General features: G+C 40.9%; 1 protein-coding gene across 3 annotated transcripts in view; it reads left to right on the top strand.

Moving 5' to 3' along the window:
- Positions 1-18,378, top strand: part of TBK1 (TANK binding kinase 1) — a 3,544,425-nt gene that overhangs the window by 601,326 nt on the left and 2,924,721 nt on the right. For all 3 annotated transcript variants that reach the window (XM_044088041.1, XM_044088040.1, XM_044088042.1), the window contains exon 5: positions 16,441-16,622. In XM_044088041.1, coding sequence (XP_043943976.1) covers positions 16,441-16,622 — 182 coding nt within the window. The remainder of the gene's footprint in view (positions 1-16,440; positions 16,623-18,378) is intronic.

The raw sequence follows: 18,378 nt of genomic DNA, 5'->3' as shown, positions 1-18,378 counted from the left end.
TACCTCACCAGGACATGCACACAGATGTCTTGAACATAGCCTGGGGGGCATGGATGGGCTCCCTAAGAGTCTAGGGGCAGTGGCCACCAAATTGGAGGACAGAACACAACCTGAAGGAGATGTGGGAACTGATTCAGGCCTTGTAGATTTTCTGTCATACTTGGTCTCCAGGTCCCTTCAGACATTTTAGAGACAATGGTATGGTCATGTGATACATAAACTTTTGGGTGGGAAGAGTCTTATCAACTATGTAGATTGGTCATTCTAGCATGAGAACAGACAATAAAAGCAAACATTTTCTTCCAAACAGTTTACATTCCATCTCCGGACAATGTCCTGGCAGACTTTCTAAGCAGATGGAGGGAACACCCTTACAAATAGATGTTGAACAGAGAGGTCTTCCTAGATATGGCCCACAAGTAGGGTATTCCTCAGATAGACTTATATGACTCCATTCACAACAGGCAGCTACAGTTGTTTTGCTTCAAGTACCCTTGCCCTCAGGTATGAAGGACAGATGCCATGTCCTTTCTTTCAGAAGGGAAGTTCTTTATGCCTTCCCCCCTCTGCCTCCACTCCCCAAGATCATCTTAAAGATCTGGAGGGACAAACCAAAAATCTTGCTGGTGATTCCCTGTTGGCCCAGGCACTATGGGTTCCTATTTCTCTACCTCATAGCCAGAGAGGTCATCACAACAAGTTATCCCATTGAGTAGACTTGGTCACACAGCAAAAGGGCTGTCTACTGTATCCCAAGCTATTGTTTCTCAGCCTGGCATTATGGATTATTATGGATCCGATCCCTTTCAGACACCCATTTTCTGAGGACAATGCTACAAGTTCTTCAAGAGGCAAGGGGATTTACCAGTAGAAAGTCTTGTATATATCCATTTGGAAAAGGATTTCCTGCTTGGTGTTATGCTAGAAAACAGGATCCTATACAGTCTGGGGTTCCAAGTATCTTGCCTTACTTGTGTGCACTACTTAAGACCAGTCTTGCCTTTTTCTCAATTAAGGCACATTTCTCATCCAGTTCTGCATGCTTGTTTCTAGACCCCCCACTTCTTTTCAGGTTGGAGGTAAAGCAATTTCTTAAAGCCATCCAGGAAAACTGTTCCACCTTCTTGGGACCCTGACTTTGACTTAGAAAAGATGACTGTACCTCCATTCGAATCTGGATCTTCTGCCTATCTTAAATTTTTAACATGGAAAATCGTCTTCCTAGTAGCTCTTCAGCTAGAAAAAAATATGCGTGCTAAGCCCTGATGGCATCCCCCTCCTTTTTGTTTTTCATAAGGACAAATTGTCTTTGAGGGCCAATCATTCATTTGTGCCAAGGGCAGTTATTGAGCTATCCCTTAGTCAGGGAATAAACCTTCCTGTCTTTTTCCCTAATAACCAAAGCAGTGGGGAGGGGGGAATGAACCCTCCTTTCTCTGGATGTACACAGGCAACTTGGATTTTACTTGGATAAAACAAAGTCCATGCTAAATGGATTTCTAAGTTTATTTCCTTTTGTTACACTCATCATGAGAAATCTTAACCTTCATCTGTAAAAGACTATTCCACTGTAGCAATTAGCTCCTCTGGAGATTTTTACATTAAGTACTGACTCCAGAGCCATCCTAAAAGCAGCAGCATGGTCTTCTCTATATATCTTTATCAAACCCTACAAGGCAGATTTTTTCTGTAGATCCAGAGCCTCCTTTGCCTGGGCAGTACTCTCTCTCTAGATTGTGAGATTTCCCGTATGTCTGCTCCATCTACCCTTATCATTCACCAAGCTTTGGTGATCATCCAAAAGTTTGAAACACTCCTATAGTGGGAGGGTAGCCTAATGGTTAAGGTGTTTGCCTTACAAGCACAAGGTGCAGGGTTTGAGTCTCATAAGGGATAATTGGCTCAGTTTAAAATGGCGCGCAAGGGCAGTTAGCTTAGTACTAATCTATGAACTAATCTAATCTAATCTAAGGAAGGACATAATACAGTTGTGTAAGAATGTACCATAACAGTAGATATCCTGCTGATCACTGTTGCAGTATTTCTTCCCACCCATCCATCTCCCTTCTTTGTCTTTACTAGGTTTTGCCCTACCATCTCATGGAACAAGGGGAAGCCATTCTTTGCCCTCTCCTCTCTTAGCTTATCTTTACCTGTCTTGTTTCCACAGGTGTCTCTAGCTCTCCCGGCTTTGAGATGGTCTGAGGTTTTCATACTCATGTCCTCGCTTATGTACCCTTACACCTGCAGGTTTAGGTCATGCATTGGATATATAACTATACGGAAATTTTTGACAACCGTGATTAGAAGTATATCTAGTGTTATGGTAAATGCTTACACACCTGTACTTTTCTGTTAGCAACTGCATCTACTAGGAAAATCGCAGAATTAAGAACTCCGATAGCATAAACTATTCACAGTATTTAACTAAGAAAGTGTGTCAGTGAAATAAATGCAAGTTTATATCCCTTGTTGTTACAGAAGGTATTCTTACCAAGCCACCCGCTGAACATCTTTTTCCATAGATGAGAAAGTAAGGAATGTATATATGATGACTTGACTTCCTGTAAGTTTTGTAAATATGTTTTTATTCATACATAAGTATGTTACTGTCTTTGGTATTTATTATTTTATAGTCTTTGCATATGTTTAGATTTTCAGCATGTTAATTTTCTAAAAGACGTGTAAATTATTGTTTAGAGCTGTTATATTATTGCTGTTTGTTATCAGTAATCTTATTCAGAATTAACATATCAAATTGATTTTATGTATGTGGATTTTATCTAGTCACTCTTTTACTTAATCATTTTTTTTTATTAGTTGGAAGAATGAAATTTTGTTTATACTATGCACATCTTTTGTACTGTTGTACAGTATATGGACTATTTCAATATCTGGGGTTCTGCGTGGATTCTACTAATTCTTATAATGAGTGCTGCAGTACTGCTGTTTACAGTAAAAAGTTACAGATGCATGCCTTACTCGTCATCAGGAGGTAGGATTACCAGACATCCGCAAAAAGGAGGACATGACCTCCTTTTCTGCATTGTGTCCTCTGTCCAGCATTGCCAAAATAGGCAAAACTGTCCAGCTTTAGGACTGCGGCTGACGGGACTGCGAAGTCAGCAGTCTGTCACGTAATCTGTATACTTGATGTGGCTGCTGATCAGTTCTGTTACTATCGCGATGTTCTTCATGTTTCACTGTTGCAGTCATTACATTTGGGTAATCTGCTGGCAGGTTGCCCTCAGTCGGCCTGATTAATAAAGACTTGGGTCCTGCGTCGGTTGCTGTCCCTTCTTCCTCGGCGTCAGGGGTATAAAACATGCAGCCGACGCCATTACATCAGTCTTTCTTGCCCCACGGAGCCCGAAGCAGAAGCAGTTCGCAAGTGCCGGTCAGCCGATTCCTGAAATTTTCGTTTTTGAGTTTCAGAACTGAAGTCTTCAACTAAAAGCTAATTACCCTGTTGGGGAAACTTTTTCTTGCTCCTTACTGATGTCAGTAAAAGTTAATAATTGCATTACTTGTGGGAAGCAAATACCTCATAAGGATTTTCATTTGTACTGTATTCCTTGCCTAGGCCCTGACCACAATGTGCCTTACTGTCGGTTTTGTGCTAAATTTAATAAATGCATGATTAAACGTCGGTATATTTTTGCTTCTAAATATTTTGGCTCAAGATTTAATTATCCAGAAATGTCATCTGTTAGCAATTCGACTACCGGAATACCTAAAAAATGCAAAGAAAAAGAGACAGACCGTCGAGGTCCAAAACTGACAACAATGCTTCTCCTAAGCCAGTCGCCAGTTCGCCGGTACTCAGTGAGGTGCTTTTGCAGCCCCTGATACCTGCTACTTCTGATTCGCAGGCCTCTGCTGAGACCCATTTGGAGTCCGGTATGCTGTGAGATGCTTCAATTATGGAACGTGCGGATGTCTCTACCTTAGATGGGTCCGGAGCCGCTGTGCAGGCACCGGCTTCTGAGGGTGTTTTCAGGCCTACAGATTTGTATATTAGACCGAAGCCGTCTTCAAAACTAAGGCCAAAATCTAAATTGATGTCTAAAAAACTGACGCCTGGGCCACATGTGCAGGCCTCTGTGCCTAAAAAAACAAATGATCAAAATGGCTGAAGATTTAATTACTCTGAGCAGGGGTAGCCAAACCCCTCCTAAGAGGCGTAGTAAGACATTGATTATGAATCTTCTGAACAGGATTTTATTTCTTCTGACTCTTCTAATGAGCAGGATTGGTCTATTCCTACTTATGAGGACACTGATGCAGAAGATTCCATTCCTTCTGCTTCTCCCCCTGAGGATTTTTCTTTTGGGGAAACTTTACATACCTTAAGGGAACATTTCCACTGGGAAAGTCAGGATTTCTCTGAATCTAAAGAGACTTGGGGATTGTCTTCTTCCTCAGCATAGGCCTTTGGCTATACCTCCTGTTCTAGACATTGCTGATGATGTTTTTTTCAGAATCTAGTATGACTCCTGATTCTCTGCCTCTGGCTCCTTGTAAGCCAGACAGATACTACAGGGTTCCTGACTCCCACAAATTCCTTTTCAAAAATCCTATTGCTGATCCTGAAACCATTTCTCAAGGTCCCAAGGGCATTAAGGCCTCTACTGCTAAAAATCCTACCCCTTCTGATAGAGATTCCAGGGCGCTGGATAGATGGTAAGAAGGTTTACACGTCTGCAACATAGGGCTTTAAACTGTCAGTTTCATATGCTTAAATATCAACAGCATGTCATGGGACTACTTAAACAGAAAATTATGTTAATCTCTGACTGTGTGGAAAATAAAGATTTGCAGGACTTGTTACATTCAGCTGAACAAATTGGAAAACATACTTTGCAATGTGGTTTTGATTCCTTGGAGGCCTCTTGCAGGGCTGCTGTAACTGGATCTGTGCTAAGAAGACATGCTTGGCTCAAAGAGCAAACTCTGCCTGACCATGTTAAAGCAAAATTGTTGGATGCTCCTTTACAACAGGACCGTCTCTTTGGTAATAAGGCTGAAAGAAGTTTTAAAAAAGATGGAAGATAAAGCTAAATCTATGCAAACTGAAAGATTTCGTACAAGTGCAACCTCCAAGATTTAGTAGGCAGTGGCCTACTAAGAACTGGTCCTTTCCAGTCCCCTCAAGAGCCTCTCAAGTCAAATCAAGACATTCCAAAGGCTTCAGGTTTCAGTCGCAAGGAACTTTTAGAACAAAACAGTGGGGTGCCTCCACCTCCAAATCTGGAAACAACAAGGCACCTCCCTATGGTAAACAGTCTCAATGACTTCCCTCTACAATCACCAAGCACTTAGCTTTTAGCCACCCCTTTGGGGGGGAAACTGGCACTTCATGCACAAACTGGCAACTTATTACCCAGGACAAATGGGTTTTAAATATAGTATCCCAGGGATACAGATTTCAAACAAGTTCTGTCCCTCATGAACATAGGGGCTATTCAATCAGTACCAGAAGAGGAAAAGGGACAAGGTTTCTATTCAAGACTTTTCCTGGTACCCAGAAAAGACAAATGTTGTCCAATTCTGGACTTATCCACTCTAAACACATTTCTGGACATTCCAAAATTCAAGATGCTGACTCTTCAACAGTTACTACCTATGCTAGGCAAAGATGCCTGGTTGGTAACTCTAGACTTAAAAAAGGCGTACCTGCATATCCCAATCGGAGAATCTTGCAAAAGATACTTCCGCTTCAAAGCAGGCTACTTGCATTACCAGATCTCTGCACTGCCCTTTGGCTTATCTACTGCACCCAGGGTCTTCACAAAGTGCTTGGCACCAGTAATTGCATTTTGCAGGCAAAGAAATATTCAAATATATCCATACCTGGACGCTTGTCTAATTCAGGCAGAAAACAAGGACATTCTTCTAAAGCATCTGGCATTTGTAAAAAGGGTTCTAACTTGTCTAGGGTGCACTATAAACAGAAATAAATCACAACTGGTACCCTGTCAAAAAATTGCATTCCTGGGTGCAAGCTCGAATACAACTGCCCAGATGACTTACCTTACACCAGAAAAGCAAATTCAATTGGTGACTTACTTCAAACAGGTGGCCACAAAAACCCTGCTATCTGCAAGACAAATTCTGCAAGCCTTGGGGTTCATGGCCTCCTGCATTCTTCCAATTCCATATGCAAGACTGCATATGAGGAAACTTCAGTGGTACTTAAAATGTTTATGGAGTCAACATTGTCACAGCCTGGCAACAATGATTCCTGTTATACCTTGCCTGCAACTAGAGTTCCTATGGTGGGCAGAGGCATGCCACCAAAACAAGGGACTGCCATTCACTCCACCCCCTGCCGCCCAAACCCTAACTGCAGACGCATCAGACTGTGCTTGGGGGCTCATCTGGCAGAAAAGTGCATTCAGGGCAAATGGAGACCAAATCAAATGCACCTACATATCAATCAGAAAGAGATGCTAGCTTTACAGAATGCACTGACAGCTTTCAAGGACTACCTTCATCCAGGACAATTAATGATAAAAACAGACAACACCACAGTTATGTGGTACATAAACAACCAGGGGGGTACACATTCCTACCCCCTTTGCAGACTAGCCATGGCATTGTGGAACACGGCCTTGACCTGTCAAATACAACTACAAGCTCAATTCCTGCCAGGAAAGCTAAATACGCTGGCAGACAAACTAAGCAGAAATCTTATGGACCCACACGAATGGAAACGGAAACCACAAGTTTTCAACATGTTGACATGCAAGTGGGGGATCCCAAACATAGATCTTTTTGCCTCACCCCAGAGCTATCAGTTGGACAAATTCTGCAAAAGAATTCATCACAAAAAAGCTTGGAAAGTGAATGCTCTATCATTCAGCTGGAAAAACCTATCAGTCTATGCTTTTCCCCCTCTGCCTCTGCTCTCCAAAGTTCTACTAAAAGTCAGACAGGACAAACCAAAAATGATTCTGATTGCTCAAGAGTAGCCTCGCCAACACTGGTACCCACTCCTGCGCAATGTGTCACACCTTCCTCCGTGGCACCTGCCTCAGACACCTTACTTACTGTCTCAGCAGAATTACCAAATTCTGCACACTCTGCTCCAAACTTTGAATCTTGCAACGTGGCTAATCAGCTAATTTCACCCTTGGCATCCCTCAGCAAACCTGTGATGGATGTCATTTTGGAGGCTAGAAGGCCTAATACTAGAAAATCTTATGCTGACAAATGGAAAAGATTCTGTGCCTGTAACCAGTCATAAGGAATGAGCACAGCAATGCCCAATATTCCTCAGATTCTGCAATACTTAACTGAGATGCTTCACAAGGGCCTGTCTTTTTCTTCCATAAAAATCCATGTCTCTGCCATTTCAGCTCATTACGACACAGAACCTCCCCTCTTCTCTCATTCTGTGCTAAAGCAGTATCTCAGAGGGGCCAAAAATTTAAGACCTCCCAGGAGAGCACCAACTCCTGCATGAGACCTCAATTTTGTTTTGGAAAAAGTAACTCTCCCTCCTTTTGAGCCAGCTGCTACTGCAGACCTAAAAATTCTCTCCTGGAAAACAGTGTTCCTTTTAGCGGGCACTTCAGCTAGAAGGATTTCAGAATTACAGGCTCTTGTGGCAGTGGAGCCTTTCATTATTTTTCATCCGGACAGGATGGCTGTCAGGACCAATCCGTCTTTCATGCCTTAGGTGGTATCCGGTGTGGCTCTTAATTAGACCATTCATCTGCCAACTTTCTTTCCCAATCTACAGAACAAGGGTGAGTGGATTCTGCATTCATTGGATGTACACAGACAACTTAGATTCTACTTAAACAGGACAAAATCTCTAAGAATATCTGAACAACTATTTGTGGCATTTGCTGCAGGGGCAGAGGGAAAGGCTATTTCAATGCAAACTATTTCCAAATGGATAAGCCATTGTATTCATTTCTGTTGTATGCACCATGGTAAACCTATCCCCAAGGGGATCAGATCTCATTCCACCAGGGCTGCATCTACTTCTGCAGCCTTTCTAAGAGGGGTTCCTACCAGTGACATTCTAGAAGCTGCTACCTGGAGCTCAGTTCATACATTCGCCAAACATTACCATTTACCTCTCTTCTCTAAATCCAGAGCTGGCTTTGCCACTGCTGTCTTGCAGGGCCTTATAGCTGCTCCTAATGCTGTATAAATCCATCCTCCCAACCATAGCTTTGGGGTTCTACCCAAATGTAATGACTGCAACAGTGAAACACGAAGAACATAGTACAGCTGTGTACACTTACCATAAATGTAGATGTTCAAGTGCATTCACTGTTGCAGTCCTAGTTACCCACCCTCCAGCCCCCTTTTTTCTCTCTTACTATACCTCTCCTTTCTTTTACTATGCTTAAAAGCCTTTTTTATGCACTTGCTTTTGTTTGGAGGTATATTTTTTTGTGTTTTAATTGATATTGATATATATATATATATATATATATATATATATATATATATATATATATATGTATATGTATATATATATATATATATATATATATATGTATATATATATATATATATATATATGTATATATATATGTATATATATATATATATATATATATATATATATATATATATATATATATATTGCTCCTCATTTGGGGGGGCACCTGACATCTGGGGCAAGAAAAACTGATGTAATGGCGTCGGCTGCATGTTTTATACCCCTGATGACCTGACGTCATGGAAGAAGGGCTGTGGTGTGTCATTTCTGTGTGTTTTTTGGGGCTGTTGATAGAAAAGGCCAACCAGATACTTTATTTTTTTTCCTGGCAGCAGGGTCAACCAGGTACTACTCTTATGTGTGAAACTTTTAAGGGCCATGGCGTTGACTTTTTTTTTAATATGTATAACCTGGCAGGGTTTAACCAGATACTAGGGAATCAGTGTGTTTGGGGAACTGTTGATTTTCTTTTTTTAATACATTGACTGGCAGGGTCAACAAACTGTCAACGGAACCAGTCCAGATGATTCCTGTGGTCTGCATTTGTGTTTTTTGGGGCTGTTGATAGAGGGGCCAACCAGATACTTTATTTTCTCCTGGCAGGGTCAAGTACTACTATGTATGAAACTTTTAGGGCCGTTGATGACTTTTTCTTTTTATTTTTTATGTATTATAACCACCTGGCAGGGTTTAACCAGATACTAGTGAGACAATGTGTTTTGGGAACTGTTGATTTTCTTTTTTTAATACACTGGTAGGGTCAACAAACCATCAATGGAACCAGATGATTCCTGTAGTCTTTGTGTTTTTTGGGCTGTTGATTGGCAGGGCCAACCAGATACTTTCTTTTTTTCCCTGACAGGGTCAGCCAACCGGATACTAATACTATGCGTGAAACTTTTAAGGGCTGTGAATGACTTTTTTTTTTTTTTTTTTTAATATATGTATTATAACCTGGCAGTATTTAAGCAGATACTAGGAAGGCAATGTGCTTTGGGGACTGTTGATTTTCTTTTTTAAGATACTGGCAGGCTGAACAGGACCAGATGATTCCTGTGGTCTGTGTGCTTTTTGGGGCTGTTGCTGATGACTATCTTTCATACTGGCCAGGTGCAGTTAGGAAATAAGATACTGCTCACAAGCAAAGTAGATTAAGTAGCAGAAGCAAAGCAAGAAGGTAAGTAAAAAACATCTGCATCAAAGATTAGTAGGGTACTAGTAATGTTTCTCTGAATTATGTATGTAAGTGGAGGTTCTTTTCTGCTGTTCTACTATAAGATACTTGCAGTCAAGCATCTCAATTAATACAGATTTTAAATGTTTTACTTCTTAATGTACTAGAACATGCCTACTTGTGTTAGTTAAGACTGGTTGAAGATCTTCAATCTGGGCAGAGCAGCTTAGTTTGAAAGCAGGCAGAGTTATATCTGACACTGAGAACCAAACAAAAATAGTGTTTTGCTTCTGTCAAAACTGATCTAGTTATACAGTATCCTTTTTTTGCACTATTCTGTTCCTCCTCATATTTTGCAATGCTATGTTATTACAAAAAACAAAGAAAGAAACAACAACTCCTGCTGGAATCTTTACTGTGAATGCACAACTATATTAACTTTAAAAGTTCTGCAGCTGAGCAAGTACATTTTATCTGCAAGCAAAGCATAAACTAAAGTTAAGAACCCAAAGACAATACAGTTAAAGGTGGTGAATTTCTCATGGCCCATTTCTATTAATTTAAACATTAATCAGCTTAATGTATAATTTGATTCTGATTAATGATTAAAGATCTGATAAACTCTGCTTAACATATTTATGGCCTGCGCATTTTCAGGTGATCTTTAAAGTTGTGTTATACAGTGCAGTGGCAGGATATGTTGCTGTGGATGACATTTCTTCTCCCCACATCTCTGTGCAAATGAAACAGGTTTCTCAATTTTCTGTATCTCTATTCTTTGTCTTCCGGCATTGGACTTTGATAGAGAATTTCAAATTGCAGGTTTGGGGGATGGAATGTTGAAGGTTATGTGTTCATAAACGCTTAATGAATATTGCAGGTTTTGGTGTGATGTACAGTCTAAACCTGCTTCCTTTCAAAATCTTATCACCTTCAATAAAGTTATGCCTCCATGATGAAAAATGCAGTGTAGTGAATTATGAACGCCATTCAGTATAGAATGATTTTTTTGTATGCCTTAAACCAAGACCTTCATGGCTGTTTATTACATTTTCTTTTATCTCTGGAATTTAATGATATTCATGAGAGAAAAGGGATTAGATGGGATTAGGTGTTGAATCACTTAAAGGAAGCTATAAAATGCCCAAAGAAATGGAAGTTCATTTGATCTGCGTCAGATTATGAGAAGAGTACTGCAACACAAATGATTCCCCAAAACTGGTACCTCTGCTGATGTCCTCTTCAGATTATTTCTGATCACTGATTTTCAATGAAAGCTGCAGCTATCAATTTTAGTTTTCTTAGGTAGACCCTCTAGCACCTTTAAATGTGGCTACTTTAATACTAAAGACTGCATTTGACTAAAATGCATTCACTAAGGAATCGTTTCACTTTGAATAGAAAGCTGCATTAAAACAGCAGGGACTTATGCCACTACCTTTGTTGGTATCATTATTATATGTATAGGGCACTTAAGACACACGTTTGCTAATAACTGAACAAAGTTCAAAACAGCAAGCAGAAAAAAAAAAAAAAAAAAAAAAAAAAACTCCTAACTCCTCAAGAGGCAGATCATGGATTTCAGTGAATGCTGTACCTAGCACTTTTTCGATGTTTTATCAAGATAGGTCTTCTGTAAAAGTATTTAATTTGTTTATTGTCTTAAAACAGACTATGTCTGATTATAATTTATTTGCAAAGAAAGGTCTGGGACCTGCATTAGTACTTTTATTGAATCATCATAGGAGGTTACTAGGCTATCGACCCAGAGGTAATTTCAGGCCTAGACCTTCCATCTCAGTGTAATACCATAGATACCCTAGTCAATACCCAGGATTATATTTATTAATGACTTCCCATCTCCAGGAAAGTTGTGGGTGCTATCCCTGGTAAGAATTTATGGTGCCCCATCCACTCGTCCAGGTTCCTTTTGAACAGTGTCAGTCGCAGGCCATATTTAGACCTCTGGAATGGGTAGCTCTAGTTCTGTCTTGATTTATGGATATGCAGCAAATTCATTAGGTTTAGGTCGGCGAATGCTCTGTAAGCCAGGCATACGTCTCCCCTAAGAAGTCTATACGATACAGAGTATAGTGACTGGGACTTTAGTCGGTCTGTACCTCTGAGGTTTCTCCATTTGCTGCAGGTGCTTTGTACGGCACATGCATGCTGACGGGTTATTATACTTAATTATCGGCCTGATTAGTTACAAGTACATAGGGGTTATAACCTCCTTTGCTGTAGAGGCAATGCCTTTGCTAATCAAGTGTGCTACGTAGAAAGCCTTACTTACTTACTACATTAGACACATGGTGGTCAAAGTTAAGGTTGTAATCTACTTGTGATCCCAGATCTCTTATCACTTTATAGATACATATCGATCTATGCAGAGAACACTTGCACAGGTGCCCCAAATATTTGTGTAAGTTCTGAAAGCCAGTGGAAAAGAAGAAAGAACTGCAACTAATACAAAATGTTGTAATTCACCTTACAGTCTCTTTAAAATAAATTTTGAGCACTACAGTGAGATATATCCTTAAATAGATTAGAGACTCTGTGTAACATTTTATACTTCTGTAACAGTCCTGTAGTATCTTTTTATCGAAGTCTATTATCTAAAAATGTCGTCCAGTAGTAACACTAACAAGAGGAAATGCAAATTTTCAGACCACATGAAAATGAAGTATCTGTGCTTTGGTGAAGGACACACCAAAAATGAAGCAAAGTGTTTGGTTTGTGATTGTGTCCGTTGCAAACAAGGGTACCACTGATTTAGAATGACATGTTACCAGCAAAAAACACAGAAACATGCTAAAGGCGTCCGCTTCGTCTGCAAATATCTTGTCATTTTTTCAACCAAAACATTCGGCAGAATCTTTGGAGACACATGCTGCTGAAGCAACATTAGCATTTCACACTGTCGCTCATCATCAGTCATATAAATCTATGTATTGCACTGCTGGTCTAATGTGTAGGCTGTTTGGTGACTCTGAAACTGCTAAAAATATTACATGTGCCAGGACAAAAATGGAGGCAATTATTAGCAATATCATTGGTCCTCACCCTGTTTTGCAAGTAGTAAAGTCATTAAATGGCATTAACTGCTTTGGAATTGCAACAGATGTCAGTAACCATGATGTAGAGAAATTATTCCCAGTAATCATTCAGTATTTTAATTGGAAAGCTGGTGGAACTCTGATTAGATTACTTGCACTGGACAGCATGTCAAATGAAGCATCTGAAATGGTTTGTAATTACCTGCTGGAAACCCTTGAGAAATATAGTCTGTCGTCAAAATGCATTGCATTTGCAGGAGACAATGCAAACATTAACTTTGGGGGCATCAACAGGAAAGAAGGCAAGAATGTTTTTTCACAGTTGAAAACGAGCCTTAAGAAGCCATTGGTGGGCCTTGGATGTTCAGCCCATGTTCTTCACAACTGTGTTAGACATGGTGCAGATTTAATGGCAGTTGATGTTGAAGCAATTGTGCTGAAGTTGTTCAACTATTTTTCTTTGTATACTGTTCGCATGGAGGCTCTAAAAGATTTCTGTGAATTCGTTCATGTTAGCTATCAGCAGTTGCTATACCACAGCAAAACCAGATGGCTCAGCCTATTTACAGCAATTGAGAGCTGTTGCAGTTATTCCCCACGCTGAAAGCATACTTTCAGAGCATAAATTAGCTGCTGGTGCTGATAAAGAATTTTTTCAAGAACATTTTTTCAGAAGTATATTTGTGGTTTTTGCATTCGCAGATGTCAGTATTTCAGGCGAAAATTGCAGCTACTGAAAGGGAAGAAACATTGGTGTTGGAAATTTGTAGCATCCTGCATTCGACAAAGCAAACTCTGTTAAGCAGACAGGGTGAAACTTTTATCTCCCTGAAAGTGAGAGAACTTCTGAAACAACTGTGTGAAGACGGCCGAGATGAAAAATGAAAGACATTCATGACAGAGGTTCAGTTTATGTACCAAGGGTGCATTAATTATTTGGAAAAGTGGATGACACCCTTAGATGAATTTCATTGCTTTCGTTGGATGTATTTAAACAAAGTGAAAGACAGTACGTTCGATCTGTTGCCATGCGTACAGTGTACGAGCAAAAAGGGTATTGTTGTAGACTATGTACAGTTGTTTGACCAGTACTGCAACCTGAAATCCTTGGTAGGACAGAAAGATGACAATTTTGACAGTCTCCTTCATGAGCAGTGGTGTTCATACTTTCAAAGTTGTGCAAATTAAGCCACTTATTCAGAGCTGCTTAAAATCTGCATTTTCTTTTGCATTCCTGGACAGAATGCCAACATTGAAAGAGCATTTTCCTTGATCAACGCACAGTGGACAAAAGAAAGAAATAGACTGTCTGTTGACTCTGTCAGAGGAATTCTTCTTATGAAGTACAATTTTAAGAATGTTTTTTGTCTGGAGTTCCACACCTATGTTGCCGAGAACGATGAACTCCTGCGAAAAGTCACTTTGAGAAATATGAAAACGCATAGTTTTACTATCATTTTTAATTTTGATGACTCGTTTTGTGACCTGTCAAATTAGTTGTTTTTAAAGTTTTCATTGTAACACACAGTCTGATTGTAGCTGTCCCTGCCATGGTTACATGATGTGGTTGTCAGCAAGTTCAGAAAGCACTGCAAATTCATAATGTATCTTAGATCAGGATCATTATTAGGCAGGCATATTGTTGTAGAACAGAAAATCGTTTATTAACTGAAAGAAAGTCAGTTTTAGGTTTATGGAGTCCTTTTATTTTAATTTCTATATTTCAGGGCATGTGCAAGGAGCTATTTGGTTTAAATTAGTAAGACAAGGATGTGAGAGCCTATGGGTGCAATATACTGTGGGGATTTGCATGTACTCTGGTATTAAGCTTCTGTAGTTATGAGCAGGAAACTTCTAGCAGTACCATTTTATGAAGAAGAAAGCAATATGCCTTAACTCTTGAGTTTTTTTAAGATCTGAACTTGTTCAGTAGTGTATTTGTTATATTTTCCATGAAACTATTCAGTGGTGAATTGGTTATTTTCTTCATCAACGTGTTCAGTAATAAACTGGTATGTTGTCCTTGAAGCAAACTACCAGCTTAATGTAATTACACATTGAAATGTTATTGTATAGCAGTCCAGGTGCCCCCTGTACCAGTAAGGAATTATTTGTAGTAGCACCAACACTGTCTTTTGTGAGCAGAACAGGACTCGTTCTCCTTTGCCCTCCTTTTTGACCTTTGGTGTCCTCTTTTGGGTTTGCAGGTATCTGGTAACCCTGTCAGGAGGGATTAGTGCAGCAGCCATGCAGTATACCCACTTGCCCTATCTTCATGTTTTATTTCATTAATGGTTTGGGTTTCTTCATGTTCTTTTTCTCGTTCTCTTGTTGAAATCCTGTTTTATAGGTTCATAGGTCAGTACAAGCCTAGTTTCCCTTTTTCTGCTCAAATTAACCTATCCCATTTGGTTAGAGATTGGCCTTGCCTGTTGATTGATAATTATATTACCGCTAATGAAAATAACTGGGATCATATCATAAATAAGTTGAGGGGACCCATGCATGTGGTAAAGCAGCTGGGAGCTGGCTCTGTCCATTAGTAGTGCAGGTGGCAGACCCGGGGTACATTTTATATTTTCCGTCAATGGATCTAAGTTGTGTTTGAATACAGACAGGGATGAACTTTATTTTATATGGATGGGCAGTCTTCCACAGCAGTAGTATTCTCTGCGAGATATACCAGTTCCTCATAACTATTCTGTTGATGTTGTAGAAGAGGTTTAAATCCGTAGATTGGGTATTTCCTATGCCATTTGAGTTGCCAGTGTGCAGTAAATCCATCAGTAATGGGTCAGAGGAAGCCTTGCATGCCAGGCACAGGTCACCTCTTAGCAGTCTGTAGGATACCAAGTATAGTGACAGGGCTTTAAGGTGGTCCATGTAGGACATGCTGTTTAGGTCTTGCATAAGGTATAGGTGTGGGTGTTCCAGTTGCTTGATTTTGGACAGATACAAAGGGGGGATATTGTATACAATAATTGGCCTAATGACGGCTGAGTAAAGGGGGGCAATGACATCTTTAAATGTAGGCATAATCCCATTGTTTATAAGCTGTGCAATATAGAAGGGTTTTCTTACAATAATGGACATATGTTGGTCAAAGTTAGATCATTGTTCACATAAGTTCCCAAATCCTAAACAACTGGGTCAACTCCTAGGGGCATATTGTCATTGTGGTAGTTCCTGGGTTAGATGACTTTCCAGACTTCCCAAGGAGGTACAGTAATGCATTTTTTAATATTAACTTCATTCCTTGATTTTGGCATCAGTTAGATGCCAAACAGGAGAGGTCCCACAAAACCTTGGGGGGGACACCACTGGTGACTGGTCTTTTTGTGGGGTTAACTTCCCGTATTTTATCTGCATATATATATATATATATATATTTTTTTTTTTGCTGTTTGTTTTTAATGTTCATATGTCAGCCAGAAATGCAGTTAACTCATTTTCTGTGGCAATATAGTTTCAGTTTTTAGGCACATCTAATTACTCGATTCAGGAGAGCCCAATGATACTCGGTATTTGTATGAGAATTACTCAATTAAACAATTGCACCAGAGCAGCTCTTGCTTGAAGAAGGCTCTTGTATGAGTAGAATTACTGTTGAGAAATTCTGAACTGGCAAAAAGGATAAATTAGTTTTGATATCGCTGCAGATGAACTATGTCTAGAGAACCCATTATTAAACTGAATGCATCACTCAGATGTTCTTTATGTAGTAACAATTTTTTTTTTTTTTTCAGTGGCTGGCATGAATCACTTGCGAGAGAATGGAATAGTTCACAGAGATATCAAGCCAGGTAACATCATGCGTGTTATAGGTGAGGACGGAAGGTCCATTTATAAGCTAACAGACTTTGGAGCAGCAAGAGAGTTGGATGATGATGAACAGTTTGTTTCTCTTTACGGGACAGAAGAATATTTGGTAAGATATTAGCTGTAATTCACATTCAGAAATGTGTGATCAACTAAAGTGAGCATTATTTTCAAAATGCAGGTGTAATCTCAGAATGATTGCTGGGCTGATTCCCAATAGCTTTGGGGTTGAAGCAGTTTGTGAGTACCTACACCAGAATGGCTTCAATGCTGATTTTTTTGTGCTCCTTATTAGAGCTTATCTTAGAGAACAATGATGTTAAGTTGTCAATCTCGCCTTCATTCTTGCTGGATGGGTTCGGAGCCGATCCTCGGCTCCGACTCGGCACTTGCTTAGCTTGAGAACTCCTTTTACCAGCTCGAGGCAACCCTATATCCCATGATGCAAGGCGGGACTACCTCAGATCTCGTTTGCCGCTTTGCGAAGAGGTCTCCTTTTTTGCCAGCTGAGGTAAGTTTGAGTTTTTCAAACAGCTTTAGTCAGGGTTTATCTTCCCCTTTTCCTTTTTTATAGAGTGTAGTGTTCATGCAAACCACCCTATTCCCTATATAGTTAAAAACCTTTTTACCTTTTATAAAAAGTTTAAAAAAAGTTTAAAAATTTTCAGTTAGGCCTAGGCCTCCCTTATTAATCCCTATCCGTGTGTTTGTGGGATTAATTGTGTGACTGTTTTGGGGGTGTGTGAGAGTATTTTTGTTACTCTTTTCTTGGACAATGTCTAAGGAGGTAAAGGTCTCGGGCTTCAAGAAGTGTGACTCGTGCTGTCAGAAAATGTCTCTGACAGACGGTCACACTTCTTGTGTTTACTGCCTGGGGCCTTTACACCTGCAGGACTCCTGTGCTTTGTGTCACTCTTTTAGCCAGCGAGTCCTGCAGGAAAGGAGGAATAAATTAATCCTCCGTGGCTTACTAAAGCCGGAAGGTTCACCCACTAAACCTGGGTCCAGTAAACCTTACAAGCCATCTAAGGGTCAGGCTACAGCTTCCAAGCCTTCCCCGGTGGCTCCGACTCCTTCGGAGTCGAGATCGGCTCCGGCCGGAGCCGATCTTTCTTCTTCTCAGGTAGGGTCGGTTCCGACACCCAATCTGCTGTTGCTGGAGCCGACATATTATCCAGTATCGGAGCCGAGAAGCCTTCGGCTCCATCTGGAACCCAGGGGACGTCGGCTCCGATGACTTCATCCAGGAAGAGATCTCGGTCCCCTTCTTTGGAATCTATCCACTCGGCTCCGGGGTCTCCTCTGTTGTCGGAGCGGAGTCATCGGAGCCGATCTTCGAGATCTTCCAGGCTATCTGACCACGATTTAGAGAGGGTGGTAAGCAGGCTGTTGAAGTCGCAGGCACTGGCCCAAATGCTCCATAGCCCGTCTCAGCAGACTTCGGCTATTGCTTCACCCCTTGAACTTCCTCCTCCGACTCCCCACCAGAGTTCGGAGCCGTAGCTTCTCGGGACAGCGACTGTGCCGGCGCCGGAGCCGATACATCCTTTTTGGGCTCCGTCGTCCTCGGCTCCGATCTCCTCCTTGAGACCTTCCTTGGAGGGATCCGGTCGTCGAGTTTCCCTTGTCGGCTCCGAGGGGGCTAGTGGCATCGGACCCTTGTCCGACCTCGCTCTCCCTCTCGGGGCTTCGGCTTTGGTAAGCTCGGCACCGACATCGGCCTCGGAGCCTTCCCTCTCAGTGGAGCCGGGAATTCCTATTTCCTCGGAACGGGAATGTTCCGGCCTCCCGGGGAGAAGAGCCTTTGAGGTGATGAGGAGTGTCCTGGCACCTGAGCCAGGTCAACGGTCCATCCCTCTAGCTCC

This window comes from Protopterus annectens, chromosome 11.part0 (assembly GCF_019279795.1).
Source record: "Protopterus annectens isolate FY-2018-M chromosome 11.part0, PAN1.0, whole genome shotgun sequence".
Taxonomy (NCBI): Eukaryota; Metazoa; Chordata; order Ceratodontiformes; family Protopteridae; genus Protopterus; species Protopterus annectens.
This window is presented reverse-complemented; position numbering and strand designations above follow the sequence as displayed.